General features: G+C 39.4%; 1 protein-coding gene across 3 annotated transcripts in view; it reads right to left on the bottom strand.

The window, feature by feature from the left end:
• Nucleotides 1-165: 165 nt before the first annotated feature.
• The window catches only part of iqsec3a (IQ motif and Sec7 domain ArfGEF 3a), a 123,315-nt gene continuing 104,482 nt past the window's right edge, over nt 166-18,998 (bottom strand). For 2 of the 3 annotated variants that reach the window (XM_014336138.2, XM_042224179.1), the window contains 6 exons: nt 17,926-18,051; nt 15,991-16,090; nt 15,407-15,565; nt 11,532-11,624; nt 8,226-8,269; nt 166-3,806 (listed from right to left, as the gene is read on the bottom strand). In XM_014336138.2, the coding sequence (XP_014191624.2) occupies nt 3,243-3,806; nt 8,226-8,269; nt 11,532-11,624; nt 15,407-15,565; nt 15,991-16,090; nt 17,926-18,051 (1,086 nt within the window). In that variant the 3' untranslated portion in view covers nt 166-3,242. The remainder of the gene's footprint in view (nt 3,807-8,225; nt 8,270-11,531; nt 11,625-15,406; nt 15,566-15,990; nt 16,091-17,925; nt 18,052-18,998) is intronic. The other variant, XM_005930283.3, reaches the window with a different exon arrangement.

The raw sequence follows: 18,998 nt of genomic DNA, 5'->3' as shown, positions 1-18,998 counted from the left end.
TTGTCATAAAACTCAAAGTAGGAGGAAAACTATGTGTGCGGATTTATAGTGTGTGAAGGTAAAATGCTGTGTTGAGTGATGTGTAACATTTCAAAATAAGCATTTTCCCGGCAATTCAGAGTATACTGATCTTGCCACTGAATCCAATAACAAAGCAAACCATTGTGATGTATAGACTTAAATCATCTTTAATTGCATGTTAATATACCGCAAAGACAGGGAGGGTTTTTAAAGCCAACTGAGGGAGATGATGGTTCATGTTGCACTCAGTTTCCACCTGTCTATCCATAAATATTTCCTCTATTTGTATTTCTTTTACTAGTATGAGCAAACACAGTGGTGAAAAGCCAGACAAGATTCACATGTCATTCATGAAGCAATGTACTGGTATGGCAGAGCCCTTTTGTGAGTTTCTTCATGAAAGGTACCCACTACTGCACTTCCATATCATCTGCTACACTCCCCAAATGCTACATTAGTTTCCCTGCAAATGTAAATCTGTCATTTTCAGTGCGCCTCATATTTATGTTTCTTGCACACGCAGCATATCTTTCGATTAAAATGTGCAACCATAAAGAAAGGGTCATAGAATACATAGAAATAAGACAAAACAAGCAAAAATGGCCATGAAAGAGGCATTTGATTTGCCTCGAGGCACAAAAACATATTTGCCCAAAGAAGCCATTCGTATTTGTATTTGAAGGGGTGTTTGTCATCGTAACAAAAAAAAAAAAGAAGAATAAAAATCCATGTCTGTTTTTTAAATTCCACCACAGAAATTTTCATTTTCATCATGACAAAAAAAAAAATTGACCTCCCACAGCAAAGTCTTTCATACACAAATTCCAGATTTTTGGGAGTAAGGGTTCAATAAGCTTTGGAACTGACATGCATGAGAAGAAGAAAAAAATCAATCATGTAATTTCTGAAAGCTGATTCAAACAAATAAATCAGCAACCGTACAATCATCATCAATCAAGGTAAAATTCATAATAGTAGAATAGTTTCTAAATTTTATTACATAACCTTCAAAAGTTCATTTCTACAATGTAGCCAGTAAATGTGTTAAATGAATCATCACAGCTCTTGATTCATTTTGAAAGCTGTAATTCCTCTCATTGTGTTATGAAATAATAACAAAAGCAATTACGGGGATAAACAGGAGCGAGGACCGATTTGTTTACAGGAAAGCTAGGATGCTACTGTGAGTAGGTCACACACACTCATCTCTGCCAACCACAACAACAGAAAGCTTTTTTTTTGTTTGTTTGTTTGTGTTTTTTGTCCAACCGCTGTCTTTTCACAGGGTGACATCCTAAGTGGAACAGGACAGACAGATGAGATAGAGATCTCCCCGCATTGGCTCTGTGATTATAAATCAACAAATCACACAGATGGAGGTCAGATGAGAACAGAGTTAACTGAACATCCATTTCACAGTACCTGGTGGGGGTTATGTATAAAAGATGAACGCATTCAGGCTATGGCGGTCGCTGACCTATTTCAGAATGACGGATGCTTGACAGGGCAATAGCAATTTGAAGAGGCTAAAGGTAGCTTGCTTGTCCTTTCTGACTCTTTGAATGTGGTATTTACAATCTAAGCTGAGGTGAAATAGAAAGAGATCAGATAATGCATTCTTTTTTCTCTCTCCCCTCCCTTCCATTCTTATTTAAAGCAGGATAGCCAGCAGCACAAACAATGCCACTAATGCCAGCTTTTGCAGTATAAGCTCCATGTAGTTTTTGCCTTTTTGAAAATGTCAAAATGAAAGGTTAGCACGGCAGAGAAAACAGTCACAAGGATCTGGAACAAAAGCTGGCAGTCGTACCGACGTAAAGAGACAGCGTCTGGATGTTTTGTGGGTGGACTCTGCCCGACATTTATCCACCAACGGAAAACACACAATGATGGCACAATGGCAAATTAAAATAAACACACATCTCGACATTTAAAAAGTGTAGCGTCCTAACAGAAATTCTCGGGTGAGTTCTTGGAACAAAAAAACATATAGCGACGACACATTTGATAACCGATGACAGCACATTGTGTTGTTTTTTTTCAGTTTTTTTTAACATCTGTACCCACTGTAGCTTTAGAGCCATTTCAGACGATGAGACATTTTCAAAATGTTGAAAAACAAGACAAAACCTTCCCTCCATCAGCTGACAAAAGGGGCAAGAATTCCTGGAAAGCCTTAATAATGTTAGACATGAAGAGTAAGAGACGAGCATCAATCAACAGAAGCATCCTGGGCTAACTTTTTTGGCTCGGCAGCAATCTATATGATTGGTCGCCTTTGGTTCTTGTCATCCTTCACTGTAGAATGATATATGGAGAGCAACAATTGGGTGAGAATGTTTTCTGAAGATAGAGAGCCACAACACAACGGAGGAGAGGATGACAAAGACAGCTTATCGGGAGAATGTCATTTTTGCTTCTTTTTTTTTTTTTTTTTTTAAATCCGGGGGAGTGGAGAAGAGAGAAGGCCCTCCATCACATAAATAAATAAGCAACAGCGCAAATGGGTAGATAACTTTTTATGAAATATCAGTTTTGCTATTCTTTTTTTTTTCTTTTTTTTGCTCCTTGAACAAGAAGCCTGAAACGACTATTTTCTCAAAGCAAAGGAGTAGTGTTTTTTCTTTTTCTTCTAGCCCTAGCATTTAGTCAAGTGCAAAGAAGTCAGTGTTTAGTGGAGGCATATGTATTTTGGCACAGAGTTTCAGTTAAGTGTCAGCTATGCGCACGTGTGCACATACAGCACAGTAGGCATGAGGCTTGGGATGATAAAGCGAACAGAAGCAGAAGATCCTTGATGTCTTTCCATCCATTACAAGAAAAATTCAAAAGATTTGAGGGATTCATGTGTTTCTGTTGTTGCTGATAAATACTGGAACTGGAAGGAATCCATCCATGAAGTGAATAGCAGTGAGTTTTCTCTAGAGTTAAAACTGACAAAAAGTTATAGAAATTTGTTAAAACTACATAATATTTCAAAATACATGTGGAATCAAGTAAAACTTTATATACGCACTATATTTCTTCTTATCTCTTTTAAAACCTTATTTTTTTAAATCTTTTTTTCCTTAAATTTATGCATATAAGTGGGATTTTTATTTTTTTCATTATAGCTTCATCTGTATGTATATATGTACAATATGTACTGTTAGATAGGAAGAGAAGTGATAGGGTTTATGTGGAAGTATGTCTTTCAGGGAGAAAAATTTGAATTCATTTATTTACACCATGCTCCGAGAGCCACTTGGGGTCCGGTGTAGACTGAGGCGGGGGTCTGGGGGTATGTACTGGTGCGGGTGGTTGTAAGGTGGAGGCGGGGGAGGCAGTGGGGGCTGGTGGCCGTCGCTGCCGTGTGAACCGTCTGGCGAGCGGACAGGGGTGGACATGGCGGAGTGACTAAGCTGATGGTGGCTGTGGTGATGGTGATGCTGGTAGTGGTGGTGTGTGGGCGTTTGGCTGAGGAAGGCCTCCATGCGTCCATGGCTGCTGTTGTCGAGCATGATGACCTTGACAATTTGCTGACACTGGATGAGTGCCTCAGGCCGCAGGTCAGCCATGCTGACACAGGGCTGGTGGTGCTGCTGGAGGGGGAGATGATGGGCGGGAGTGCTTGCCGCTGACTGCAGCTGCAGGTGCTGTGGTGGAGGCGCAGGCCCTTGGGTTACCCCCTGGGGCCCCTGCTGGAAAAGCACCTCTCCCCGGTGATTAAGAAGGGCCGCGCTCTCGGGGCTCCGAGCCATGCTGCTGCTGAGCTGGTACGTCTGAAGCCTGTTGTGAATTGACACCTAGTTTAGAAAACAGCCAAGAGAACAGCATCAAATGTTATAAAACTGGTTCCTCCTCTACAATCCGTCAAGCCCTCTTTTTCTTTTTTTGTGGGGGGAGTGAACGCACAGCACACACACACACACACACACGGGGCATGCGTGGGGGCTTAGGTGTTAAGGATCGGTGGAGGTGTAAAATTCTGTGACTACAATATTCTCCCCTCCCTCCACCCCCACAGGTACTGGGAACAGTGCTGGATGCTGGGAACACCAGTGTGTGTGACTGGCGTCATTGGTAATAGTGGTGGGGAATGGGGATAAGAACGATGCTAGAGGACGGTCCCGGTGGTTCCAAAGGGGACACTGAGGGCCCCCGTGTCTCCCTTCCAAACCACTGTGTGGCACTACGGTGACAGCGAACACGAGGAGACTTGTGGGTCGAGGTAAGCAGAACATAGACCAAGGTCATACGAAGAAGAGGGAGAGGTGGAAGAAGAGGAGGAGAGGAAGTGAGCAGAGTGACAACCACAGACGTCCACAGGCAACAATCAATTAGAATGCAAACCTCCAGATGTCCCATTTGTTTCAGCACTCTGATTTCTATAGGCAGTTTCCCTCAGCTTTTTCCCCCTTTATCTCTCTTCCTTTACTATCTTTTTTTATGCAGCCTACTTACAGAATTGTATAACGTCTCAGAGTTTCAGAAATGTGTATCTCCGAAAACATATAGCAAGAAATTCAAGGAACTGAGCACAATCTGAAATGCACACTGTGTACGGTGGAGATAATTAATGCAAAAAGTACCCCGATGGTGTACTTATATAAATCTAACATTTGAGCGTGGAAGTCGGGTGGACTGCTAGACGAGTCTTCAGTAATAGTTCTCTAGGGGTCTTAAAGGACATTGAAAGCTCTTATTTGGATGTTGACTCCCTTTTGTTTTGTTCTGTGTCAAGATCATCCCACACTGCTTCAACAATGTTAAGGTTCAGGCAGTGGGGAGACCAATCCATGACTAAGAGTTCCATCATGTGATTTTTCAATCAGATATGCTTTAAATGCATTGGCTGTGTTTGGGATGACTGTCATACTGAAGCTATATATGAAAATGAACCTGTATGCCAATGAGACACATTTCAGAAGGTATTACATGTTGAATCAAAATCTGGAGATCCCCAACACCACTAGCTGAAATGCAGCCCCAGACAAATTACAGAACCTCCAGCATATTTCACATGCAGAAAGTCACTGTTATGTCTGTCTCCTAACCTAGCTACATAGTAACTGGACTGGCGCTGCTTTGTACAACTTGCCTCATTTACACCAGCACCTTTTTCTACACATGTGCTTTCTGTCTAACAGTTGCACAATTCTGTCAGGTCCTTTTTCTCAAATATTTTTTCTGGACACGCTACGGTATATCCCACGTTTTTGGCAAAAAGTACTTTGGGAATCACTGCAAAACTTTCTTTTATTGCTCTCCAGGGGATAAAAGGCATGTGATATGATTTGAATTTTTCATGGATTCAGCTAAAGAACAAAGAACAAATTATGCTTTGACAGGCTACAAAGTGCCTAAAGATACCATTTAAAATAGTTTCTTTGCAGAATTGTTTGTTATATGCAGACACAACACTGATTCATTCCTTGAGTTATGTGGTGGATTTAGGTTTCTGCAAAATATAAAGAAATAAGGTATAACTCAAGACTTTTATCACAGTACATAGTCTCCTACATTGAAGTGTATAATAGTGTATATTAAGAGTTTGGGACTTTTTACATGTATTTTGAGCTTCTTAACTATAGCACAACTATCTACATATGCTTCCAGTTTTAATGTGTCGATCAGAAAATATTTTACCACCAAACCTCTTCAGAATGCCGGCTGTGTGAATATAATAGTCTTTGAAGTTGAAGTATCTTAAGGTTAGAAAGGTCTTACAGTAGTGTTCGTCCCTTCTTTTAAAGCAGTCGGTGTGACTCTTGTACGAAAGAACTCAATTAACATTTTCTCCTTTTGAATGTGCCAAGAGTCACTTCTTCTTGATGACTTACCATACAGTATCAGTGAGCTCTAAATCACTTCAGATAAAGAGTGAAGGATTTAAATGACTTTCTTGTGCCTTTCAAAAGTTTTTTTTTCTCAGTAAAAAATAGATTTGTTTAACAGATGGTCCAAATTAGTCAAGAATCACAAAAAGCTCATTAGTTTAAGCCCAAAAGGATGCCTTTGCATGTATCTGTACTAAGCACAAGTTTGTCTTTGGGCTCTAAAGCCATTATTTTGCAGCAGGTGTAATTAGAGATTTGGATTTTTACATCTGGTTCTTCTACACTCAACAAGTCCAGCAGCTTGGCGCAAAAGCAATAAGAGGTGGAAAAAAAGTCTTATAGAGTAACAAATCCAAAACTTTTGGCTCAGATCAGCATCAGTAGCCCTGCGTCAGACTGGTAATCTGTTCAGGGTATACCCTGCTTCTCGCTCTATGCATCATACAAAGACTTGCATATAAAAGCACTCAATGGAACACTATCAGACATAGGTCCTCTCAGACCTCAACATTACCGAAGCAGTGGGGGATCATCTTGACAGAAAATAGAACAAAAGCCAGTCAAAATCCAAAGAAGAGTTCTGAATATCCTTCAAGAAGCCTGGAGAACTATTCCTGAAGACTACTTAAAGAAATGACAACAAAGCTTACCTAAGAGAGTTCAGGCTGTGTTGAAGAATAAATGTGTTCATCTAAAATATTGACTTTCAAGCACGTTAGACGTGCACAAACTTTTTGACTTATATATTAGGTTTCCATTTATTTTTGCACATGTTTAAATAAATCTTCACACCTATTTGCCATGTTCCTTGCAAAATATGAAGAAATAAAGGGTGGCTCAAGACCTGTGCACAGCACTGAATAAACTTTTTTTCTCAAAATCTTAAAGGCTCTGACAAAAACAGGATTTTAAAAACAACTAAACAGCCATTTTGTAACAACACAGTCGGCTTGTTGTCACTGCTCTGAGGCAGATAGTAACGTTAGAATCTCATCACCTTATCAAATCTAAGATTAAAAGCTTGCCGCAGGATTTGGTATCCTTAGATTTCTGCCTCTAGTATAAAGAGGCTTTTTTGGAGTGGACCCTCCTGGTTTTTGAGATAAATGTGTTTGGACAGCTAGTGGCTCCCCACCAGCCCCTGACATTTAGGCTACTGTAGGCTGGATGGCAGAGAGCAAGATGGCTGGTGAAGGTAGTTCAGACAACCATGAAGATTGACCTGAGGTAGAACTGACCTGAGGCACACAAATGAAAAAAAAAATGGAACGAGAATGACCTGAAGCCAACCCTGTGCAAAGAAATGATGAAAAAAAAGATATTGTTGGGATTGGAGTATGTCCAAATTTACTACAGCTAAAATCTTAGTCTTATAATTTGATTTGCACTCTAATTTTTCTTGCTAGTTTGTTGAATGGCTTTTGTATCACAAGCACTCTGGAATCTATAACGCCAATGATGTGACTGCACATGTTTTCAAATTAAAGCCGATAATAGTTCATTATTATGACTATGAAGCATCTGATAGAACTTATGAATTATATTTGCTTGAGCCATCACCTGAGCAAAAGACATACAGTGTAACATATTACCAGTGGCTGTGTGGAATTAAACAGCCACTGAATGTCAAATTGACCCCGTGTATTTGACTTTTCAATCCAAGCCTAAACTCCAGAGCCACAAAAAAGAGAGGCTAATAAAAGTCACCTGATGCTTCAAGGATACACATACTGTGTAGTTCCATTTCCTGTGTTTCTTGCACAAAATGTTCACACGAGAGGTCCCCCTCCCCCCAGAGGTCTGGCAAAAGGGTGGGGAGGCGACCATTCCAGGTCAAATGAGCGTTAAAATTATCCGCCTGCATGCTGCTGTGTTAATTAGGTCTCAATGCTGCATGCGGGTACACACACAGTAAATGCATTTCACACATGTCCTCAGCTTTCCCCAGCCTTTTTTTTTCTTCGTTTTCTTGAAAGGCCCCAAAGGAGTCACAATTTCTGCCTGAGCTTGCGAAACTAATTACAACCTATTTCTTTTTTTGGCTTCCAGATAATATTTAAGCCTGATGTGTTTTCAGCGTGAGGACAACCTGCTCTGACCGCTGTGAGTGTATTAATTCTCCCGAGCCATCATATTTAATTTTTACACGACAAAGGAGTCCTTTTATCTAATATTTTGTTTGATTGGGTTACCTCACATGCCCGCTGCACGTTACCCAGCAGCACTCGTTCTCTCACGCACTCTTCACCCACACTTGCTTGACGCCTCTAATCCTAAAGATACTCCTGAGTTTATCTTGTCCTACCTCGATACTGCCACTGCAAAGACTCTCACTGCACTCACTTACCTGTTGTTTGGGACATAAGCCTATTATTAGGCACTTACCTCTACTGCATTGTGTCCACTTCTGTCATCTATCTCCTGGTGTCCTGCAGGGGGGAAAACAGAAGGGAAAAAGGGACAAAGGTGGTGGCAAAATCACTCTTTTTTTCCAAGATAAAGATAAGGAATTTTAGACTTGCTTGAAGCAAGCATGCAATCAATCATTATGCGGAAGAACTTCTAGAAGCAAGTGAAAATTCAGTAAACCCCTCTCTAAAAAGCAAATGTACAATCAGAGCTTAGCATCAGTGACTTTTCATGGCAGGCTCTTGAAATCTCAAGGAATGGCATAAACAGCATAGTTTAAGGATGTTTGCTACTGTAGAGGTAGTCTATAAACACCATTAACTTTACATCAATAGTAGTTATAGTCTGTGATGCTGCCACATCAGAATTTATTCATGTAACTGACCTCTTTTTATTGGAGTTGGGGAAGCTACCCTCCACAAAAAGCCAAAACTATCACTTATCCTCTCTTGCAAAATAGGAAAAATGTTAACAAAGTATAAATTTAACCTGTTACAAGTAATGCTAACCCTCCAAGTCATTACTGTGTTAAAATGAAACAGTCTGCTCTCCTGTGTCTTTATCATAATGCCATGCATGCAATTAGTTAGCCTCACACATTAAGAAAATGCTACTGATGTCAAGCTCTCTTATGAGGACAAATGACATAAACACAAGATACCAGTAATGAAAATCATTCACCTAGAAATACCATCACACTCACAACTGCATTCATGCAACTTTAAAGCTTTACTAATGGAACAAATGTGTCTATCTTCAAGCTTGGATGCAGCATAGTACAAGAATGCTAAGGAAGGAAGGAAACAAGTGCTCCAGTTCAGAATGAGTGTAAGGAACTTCCAGAGATAATGTCTCCTGTGTTTTGATGTTGCAGTTATTGAATTTGAACTCAAAGATGTGAAATATCCTATGGCTTGCAGTTATTGGGATGGCTATAGAACACAGGTTGTCCCTCTCTCCCTTCTGTGCACCTATGATTCAAACACACTCACAGAGCCTCACATACTGCACTGCTGTCCGGAAGCCACCTTGTAACCTCATTCAGAAGAGTGCCCAATAAAACAGTGTTTATTATCATATGTCTTTAGCATCAGCATTTTGGGAGAAGCATGAATAGACGATAAGAAGATTTTGGTTATACAACCTTATGTGTTCATGACAAATCAAAGTTTATTTTTAAAATTACTTAAAAATGAATGCAAAACGTTTACATGGTTTTAGGCTACTTTTTAGGATCTACTGCTGGATCTAGTAACAGCATAGTCATACCTGGGTCAGTTACCCAGTGTTTTTGTGTTATTAAAAGGCTTTGATTTCATTCGTTTCATTCTGGTCTCTTGTTTTCTGTTTCTGTGCTCTGTGTTCCTTGTTCCCTGTGTCTCCTCAGTCAGTGTCAAGTCTGTGTCTTTGTGGATATCTCTTGTTTCCCGTTTTACTTTGATAGTCTTGTGTCCTGTGTTCAGTGTTTTGAATTTTGCTTTCCCTCTGTCTTATTATGTCTGATTAGTCCCAGCTGTATTTCCACCTGTTCCCCATCCTCTCGTCATCCTGCCTGTGTATTTTAGTCCTCAGTCTTCCGCTTGTTGCCGTGTTGTACCACGCCATCTGCTGTGCGGGTTTCTTTGTGTTTCCGGTTTCCATTGCTCTGAGTTCATTGTTCCTAGTTTTCCAGTGTTTCAGTTCTTAGTTCCTGGTTTAGTTTAATTTGTCCTGAGTTTATCTTTCGAGTGTCTGCACAGTGCAATACAGCTGCTTCTTTAAGTTCACCCTTCTATTTGGGTCCTCATCCTGTCCGCCACAGCACCAAACCGTGACAAGTGGCAACAACCTTGACAGATACACTCACTAGCCACTTTATTAGATACACCTTGCTAAGTTCCAATTTTCATTCTGTTTTGCCTGCAGAGCTGCCTAAATACTCAGTGGCACAGATTCAGCAGGGGCTGGAAACTTTGGTCCATATTGACATAATAGCATCACACAGTTGTTGCAGATTTGTTGGCTGCACATGCATGATGAGATTTTCATCGCAAAAGCGACCTATTTTTTGATCTCTGGTGAATGTAGAGCCCATAGAGTGCAAATGTTAAAGAAACCAGTTTGAGGTGGTTTGACCTCTTTGACGTGGCTGTTATATGCTGGACGGTGGTCATAAAGAAAGGATAAAGCAACAATACCAATGTATATGTGGTGGTTAAACCATGTTCAATTTCTAGTAAGGAGCCAACTGAAAAGAGCCACACAACTACACCTCCACCAGCCTGAATCATTAATGCAAGGCAGGATTGAGCAATGCTTTCATGTTTATGTCAAACTGTGACCCTACCATTGAATGTCGGGGTCTTTGGCTTCTGTAGCCCATTTACTTCAAGGTTTGACACGTTGTACAATCAGATATATTCCTCCTTATTCTGGACTTTCTCTGCTGAACTCTGGCATCAACAAGGTATTTTAATCCAGAGAACTGGTTGTATGGGAAAATCCCAGCAGATCAACAGTTTGTAAAAGGCCAGGCCGTTTAGTACCAATCACCATAACACTTTAAGAGTCCCCTAAATCACATTCCTTCACCATTTTAATGTTTGGTTTGAACTTCACCAGGTCATCTTGACCATTGAGTTGAGTTGCTGCCATGTGATTGGCTGATTAGATAATTGTGCTAGCAAGGAGTTGATCAGATATATCTAATGAAGAGGCCATTGAGTGTAATTCATAATATGGTGTAGAAAGTATTGTGAGTACTATGAATATTTCATTCTTTCACGGTCAAGGGGGGGGGGGGGGGGAAGCCCTGTTACACAAAAAAATCTAATTTGAATTCTCATTTATTGAGCTTGTATTCATTAAGTGTAGCTCTAAGACCCTTTCACCTGGTTCTCTTTTTAAAATGAGACAGTTTCATAACAACTAGTAAGCTGTGAAAGACAGAAGTAGAAGTGAGAAGCCCAGTTTAGTTTACTTTGAGAAAGACATTGTTTGAAAGACTATACCCCATTTCATGTGACTTTGGAGCACTAGTAACTACACCTGAAACTAGGCGAGGCTTAGCTAAAGGTGATTTTTGCGCATTTACAGTCTTTACAAGCATTGTACACATCTTAAATTACACAGTGTTCTTGATGTTAAATGCTACAGGTAGTGCCTAGTTTTTGACGATATGATCAAGTTCATAAAAACAGCAGCAGGTAAACAAATTAACAGCGCAGTTGGTGTCTCTCCAGTGGGATTCAATAAGCAACAGTATGCACACACACACACACACACACACACGCACACACACACCTGATGGGGAGCCCTGTTTACCGCGAAGCTCTAGCTGTGTGCCGTTGTTCTTTACCGAGTGTGTCTTGGCTCCCTGCTGCTTTTCCAGCTCCCCTGCAGAGAGCAGAAAACAAAAATGATCATCCTCATAATCACCATGACAGAGAGAGAAAGGAAGTTGATAGATTGGTGGATGATGATGGGTAAGAGCAACAAAATTAACCAGGAAATGTTTTTCCTTCAAAAGCGAGCACGCACACACATACACACTCATGCACATTTCTCCCACCCACTCTCTTCTCCAGTCTCAACACACACCTCTTCATCTCGCTAATTAAACTTCACACTTGATGGTAATTGCATGTCATTTCCAATCATCATGACTAAATGTTGTTTTGTTTCCAACACAACACTGCATTCTAATTTTGATGCTGAGCCACAAAACTGCCAGGTGAGACTTTGAGGGTGCGGTACAACATGTCCGCATTCTGAGACTAAGACATAAACGGAAAGGGGGGGGGGAGTAAGCTCGAGTTCCATCAATAGAAAACTAAAAATATAAATAACAGTCTTTATTTGAACTGAATCAGTAATTTACTTGGATGTTTCTTGTAAAGTCACATGTGCAATACAACATCTACCATGACTGATGAAAAATCCAACAATAAAACGATTGCTTGGTTTGAAATGTAGTTGTACTTTCAATAAAATTATTATAGTGGCTATAATTATGTTTTTTTTTTCATTACTAAACATTATTAAAACACTATGGCTCATTACCAAAGCATTATGATTTTAATATGCACTTTTCCGTATTAAAGAGGGAAAATGTCCATAATGTAAAGTTGGATGTTAGGACTATTCCCTGTTATCAATGTCAGTGATCTGTGTAACTTTAGTTAAAACCTGGAAAGACCAGTCTCAGTATTGACTGTACAGCAGTTGGACCAACCAAACTTAAGCCCAGCTGTTTTAGTCGAATGCATGCCTGGCATAACAACATCTTAACAGTGCCTAGCAGCATGCATTGAGAAGATACTATAGTTAACAATCTCTCACTGCCTTTAATAATAATTTGCTGTTAGCCAAACAGCTGTTAATAGTGTTGCTGCTTTTGCCAATTTGCTTTAAGGGGGGTGTTGTGCATTCAGAAATGCTCTTTTGCATACCTTGATTGTAACAAGTTACTGTTGCCTCTCCTCTGACCTCTGTCATCTTCACCACATCTGCATGTATTGAGTTGCCACTTGTTTGGCTTGATATATATCTGTGTACCTAAGATGTACCGAAGGTGGCTGGTGAGTATAAGTAAGAAAAAGCTAAAACAAAAAAAGCTAAAAAAAAAAAAGAAGAAGAAGAAATTTTGAGTGTGCTAATGTACCTGCTGCCATTTGAGTTGTCAGCAGTTAACAGGATGTAACAGGATGATGATTTATGATGAACCATCAGATAATAAGAATTTTTTTTCTGGACGTTGCAAAAGTATTGGGAGCTTAATGTAAGTACCTCTAGCTAGATAAAGAGACAGTGAAAAGATATCAGGGACATTTTATTTTTAAAGGCCACAGCAGTAGGCATAAATTGAGCTACGCAGGGAGCCTCAGGATAATGAATTATATATAAAAACTGTCATGTTTTATAAGCCTTGAAAGTCAGCTTTAATATTTTTTAAGGTTTTATTTTGACAGTCAAGTATAATTTGGCTAAAATTATTGGAAAGGTAAAAAAACATGCAGAGTATGAATTGAACTATTGGAAAAGTGTTCAAATGTCATTTTTATTATGAAGTGGATTTCATTTTGAAAGAACAGAACATGTAAATGCATTTTGTTTATATAATAGTGGTCATAACAGGAACCACTAATGCAGCCGCTACCTTTTATTATCCCTTTTGAGCTTTTGTTTTGAAAGTCCTGAAAATCCAGTGGTATTTACAAGCCCCGATAAGCAGTTTTTCATTTGAAAGTCTAGCAAAATTCCTGTAAAACCTGTCAGTCAACAATACTTTGACTAAAATTGATCTTACAGTGAACAACAGTTGTGCTGAATTGCATCAAAGCGTCAATAAAAACAGGACACACCGATCCCCACTGGATCAGCCATGATGAGTTTTAAATTGAGAGAAAGGGTGACACCAGTCACCAGTTGCTATGGTGACTAAAGCTTGTAAAAAGAACAGGAGGTGTGAGCCTACTGTCCAAACAACTGAGAGAAACAATGGAAGTGGGCCTCGAAGAAAAGTTACAAGTGATAACGGAAAAATTGATTCATCACGAGTGCCAGAGACTTCCCAAGTATAAAATACAAAAGTTTCACATTTCATTGTGAAATTCCAAAACCTGTTTTATATTTATTGGCTATAAGCAAGGTGGTGACAAAAGGCTGGGCTTTAATGGCATTTGTGAAAGTAAGTATTTTCTAGGCAATATCTCTACACTGTTCTGTTTTAAATCTAATTCTTTATGAAACTTAAATTGCTCCTGTGGAAAGAAATCCAAAGCCTTGTAATCCAAAAAAACTTTGAATTATAAATATGGAAATCTATATGACAAATTGTTATCAAAAGCCAGAGCCCACTATTCTCACTGGAGCTGTGGATCTTGGTATAACTTCTGTGGGAGGTTCTCAAAGCTGAAGGATGTCAAAATGTTAGGTGGAATAATAATAGCAATAATAAGAAGAAGAAGATAAAATCTGACAGCTAATAAATAGTGAGCTTTAATGCCAATCAGTAAGAATAATAATGAGAAGAAGAAGAAGCAGCAAAAATCTGAAGAATAATAAGCCTGCATGCTTAATGCTGTTGCACTGGCACGCTCAGTCGGTGTAACTATTAGCTCGGGCTTAAAATTCTGTGTACAGTAATTTGGTTTAAACTGTGGCGAAACTAAGAAATTCTGTGGTGGCAAAGAATTACGACAATATTTAATTTACCTTTATTAAAAACAGCAGCGAGAGAGGAAAGAAATTCAAAGAGGGAAACTCGAAACAGAAGTGAGCTTGCCGCAGGCCTGTTTACTAATCTGCTGACAAAATCAAGCCCCTTGGAGGAAAACGATGGGAAGTTTGTCTGTTCAGGTGACAGCTCTTCCTTGTTTTCAAAATGTTTATCTATCACCACCTGAGAAAAAAGTTTGCCTTTGCAAATATAATAAATGTGTCCCAACATCCACTCTCTTGTGTTTTAGCACAAGTTATTCCAGCCTTTACACAGCTCCAAGAGAAAAATAATTTCCTTCTGTCAACACCTGCCTATCTCCGTATGTTTTTGCCTGCTCCCCCTTGGCTGCAGGGCCTCCCGCTCTATCGAGGGTAAGGCAACTGCATCAAAACCCAGCAGGGATCCTCTCTTTGAAGCCCACTGGCAGAAGCTAGGATGCGGACACACTTAGGTTGTCCATGTGTTGCAGTGACTCATTGTCTAGAGAATTTCAGGCGCGCACAAGTCCGAGCAAGTCAGATGCCTGGCTGCTTTGAGGAGCCCTGACCTATTTTCACCTCCGTATCATTGCCCCCCTGCAGTGTGCTTGAGCTGCAGTGCATCAGAAGGTTTTTTTTTTCTTTCAAAACTCAGTCTGAAACCACACAGATGGGACACAGACAAGTAGTTTGCGCATAATACCAAAAAGAAAAAAGAAAAATGAAAAAAAGACATATTGATTCTCACATCTAAGAAGATCTCTAACACCCCAAGATATGACATTATTGATTTGGTGCAAAATGTAATAGCATTTGACCCTTCTTCAGTTGTAGGGAGTACTGCTACAAAAGGAATAGACACAAAGTTGACGATTATACTCAAACGCTCAACATCATTCCAAGTAAAAACAACAATTATTGTTGTCAAATTATATCAATTATATAATTTGATATGAACAATTTAGAAAGATTCTCACACTCGATGCGTATCTGTTCCATCTCCGTCACTTCTGCGATTGATTCCTTTAGGTCTTCCACAAACTTGAGCAGCTCCTCGGCACTTTGAGCACAGAAGTTTAATACCTGCTTCTTGTCTGATCCGAATGGTGAAAGGATGGTGATTCCATGGGGGTAGTCTGCGGAGTACATTAAACTGTTGAGTGAAAAGCATATCTAAACTACTTTCCTGGGTGTCTTAGTTACAAGTGTGATCATAAAAAGACTTCTAAAGGTCACTCTGAGCTGCAAACTTGGGCTTGCTTGCAAAAATGTCATGCAGCATGTATTGAATGGGACTGGGAAAATGACATTTCCAGAAATTGAAATGCAAGATTGGAATAAAACTGATACTAGTTTGATGCTGTCAGAAAAAAATAAAAAGACAATAAAAAGAAAATTAAAAAAGCCCTTTAAGATAAAGCAACAAATTATACAGTCCTTGTTCGCTTCGAATTTCGACAGATATTTTTTTCTCTGTGCAAGCTTGGAAATGGTAGATTTTAGCAATGACTTAAGGAGATATCAAGAGGGGATTTTCTTTCATACCAGCACTGTGACTTACATTCATTTTCAAAAAGGTGAAACTGCATGCCAAGTAGTCCCATGGCTTTGCAGAAAGTGTAGGCCGCGGAGCTCTTCTTCTTTGGACAAAGCTTCAAGATCTGTAGAAATAAACAACATCATGAGCCTTGTAGTAAAATGTTTGAATGACAGAACTGCCTATTTAATTCCTTGTTCCATGTTCTGAACACTTCCAAAAATCTTGCCAGAGATTTCCATATCGCATAACAACATCAAAGGCAGTTGCGAAAGAACAAACTATTTGAGCATTTAAAAACATCTGTCACAGGCTGGGTCTCTGACCCAGCATTTTGTGTTTTATTTTGTAATTTTTGAAGCTTTCATGTTAGTTTGGTTATAAGTTTGTATTGTTCTTATTTAGGGGTCAGTGGAGGTTTAGGTTAGTGATTGTTTATCATCTGTCTCGTTGGTTTCTGTGTTTGGTTCCTTGTCTAGTCTGTCATGTGTGTTAGGCCTGTTAAGCTTGTGTTGTCGTGTCTAAGTCTGCATGTTTCCTGTTTTATTTTGAAAAGGGTCTTGTGTTCTGTGTTCATGTGGTTAGTTTTACTCTTTCCTGTGCATCATTATGTATATCCAAGTCAGCTGTTTCCTCGTGTGTCTCCACTTCCCCTGATCGCCTCGTGTGTATTTAAGTCCTCTGTTTTCTGAATGTCATTGTCAGGTTGTCTGTTATCCCCACCATTGTTTTAGTCATAGAACTTCATAGTGTTTGTTTCTTAGTGTTTTTTAGTTTGCTTAGGGTTCCATGTTTAACTCCTGCTATCATCCAAATAAAGGATCGCTTTCTGTTTAAACCTGCAACTCCTCGACCACATCTGCTTTTGGGTCCTGTTTCAAAAAACACACTGGCGCACCCCGCCGTGACAACATCGAGAGCGGATAGTCAATACTAATGTACACTACAACCTTCCAAGTGTTTCAGATTGCGCGCCAGTGCTTATATCAGGATATATCGTGGCTGTTATGGAGCTCCTTTTTTTTCCACTGAATGACCTTCCAGATAGAGAAAGATGAGGCATATCTGTTTTCCAGCACTACTGTGAGGCATAATTTACCAGGAAAGGCGTATTAAACCAATACATCACATTGGCACTTTAAACACTTCTTGACATTTTCAAGCTGCTGTAACAGGGGCCAAATTCAAAGAGAAGTCCCCTTCACTTTCATCCCGTAGTGAAAATTTTTCAAAGACAACTTCTGTCCCGCTTTCAAAGCTGTCACGAGAAGACATCCTTGCGAAATATATCGCTCCGCTAACTTTTAGTGCCAAATGAACAGAATTGCACTGTGATGTTGGACAATAGCTTCTTTAGTCTTTTACTTCAAATTGGAGTTTTAACAACCTCTCCTGCAGGTCCCAATTACTTTTATGCCTCCATAGAAAGTGAAGTAATATGGCTATGCTGCTTTTTGCCTTTCCTGTATGTTGTGGCATTTGACATAATTATGAGGTCAGTTAAATACATTAGATAGATAACTCCTATGCGCCTCTTAATGAGAACATCATGTCCAACATTTAAACCTTTGATAATTCCCACATCTATATAACTTTGGATCAAATGAGCAGCTAATCTGTGCTGTCCTCAAGTGAAATGAAACTATATTACCATCCTTTAAAGCAGCTCTGTAGAAGACAGATCTTTGATTATTATTATTTGCTTACTATAATTAAAAGAAATGCCTGGAGACGCCAGAGTTATGAAATAACATAAAAAAGACAAGCACTGCGAAAAGCTGGACCCAAAGTAAGAATTGTTGGACTGCAGCTGTCATAACTAAATAAGCAACTTCAAAGTCTGATTGTGTGCAGAAGAAGGAAAAAGAAACTCTCAGGATGAAAACATGAGTATTTTTATACTGAATATCTCATAATGATTGTCAATTTAATAAAGTGTAAGGCTTTTCGTCTACTTACCACAAGGAGATCATTGAAGAGGAAGACTTCTCTCTGGTGTGCTGCTTGTTTTTGGGCCTTGTTGACGTCTGTCACCTCAAAAAGTCGACTACAGCACACTAGTCTTCTATGAGGGACGGAGAGAACCTGAATATGAACACAAAGGGAGACCCAGCCATCAAAAATCATATTACAGACATTGATGGGATGCTTTAAAATAATTCAAAAATCCAGAAAAAGAGAAGCTAAAAAACCTAAATCAACATTTCCTCCCAAAGCTAGGAGATACAAGACTGGTGCAGTGGAAAAAACTCCATTAAGCACAAAATGAGACAACTTAGTGTGACATGGACACTTATTTCTTAGTCTTAAGAGTACTTTAAAATGGTAATTTATAGCAACAGCTAAGAGAGAGAATGGTCATAAAGCTTAAGAACAAAATCTGTGCCCTCTTGAGGAGAACATTTCCACAAATCCAGGTTTACATTTTAGGATTCTTTACTTAGGTTTGGTCTGTCTGATGTTCAGCGTTCCCTCTTGGCAAAGACGAATCCCGGCTTAATATGACATTAAAATAAAACAAAACACCAAAAGCAAATATATTTTGTATGTTTTCTTATCTAGCGCATATCTTTGCAATGCATTGTTTGTGAGAGCGAGCTGTTGGCGTCTTTGCACCAGTCCAAACAAAACTGCTTTTCATTGCTAGTGGGATTATAACAGGTTTCTTAAAAATAAAAGATGAGTTGAAGAAGACAAGAGGAAGATTCACTTTCTGTGTTCCAAATGTCATATTTTGAGCATTTGTGTTCCTACAGTGATGGTTGTTCTGCTCGATTCTAGTAGCTGTGGTAGTCCTCAAAGAGGGATGTTTTGCCACAGGCTGCTTGTACAAAAAGAAAAAAGAAAAATACGAGTTGTTGCCAAATCCTGTTAGTTTTATTTCTGCAATGTACTTCTTGCTGTTTAGTTACTGGATCCTACATAAGACAAAACTCTATTAGCATAGAGGGCAGGCCTGTGCTTACAGGTGTGGTTTTCTTTTTTATTCAGAAAATGCTCCTTTTGTCTGAAAACGTTTGGCATCTCCTCTT

This window comes from Haplochromis burtoni, unplaced genomic scaffold (assembly GCF_018398535.1).
Source record: "Haplochromis burtoni strain Fernald_Lab_line unplaced genomic scaffold, NCSU_Asbu1 Contig_131, whole genome shotgun sequence".
NCBI lineage: Eukaryota > Metazoa > Chordata > Actinopteri > Cichliformes > Cichlidae > Haplochromis > Haplochromis burtoni.
This window is presented reverse-complemented; position numbering and strand designations above follow the sequence as displayed.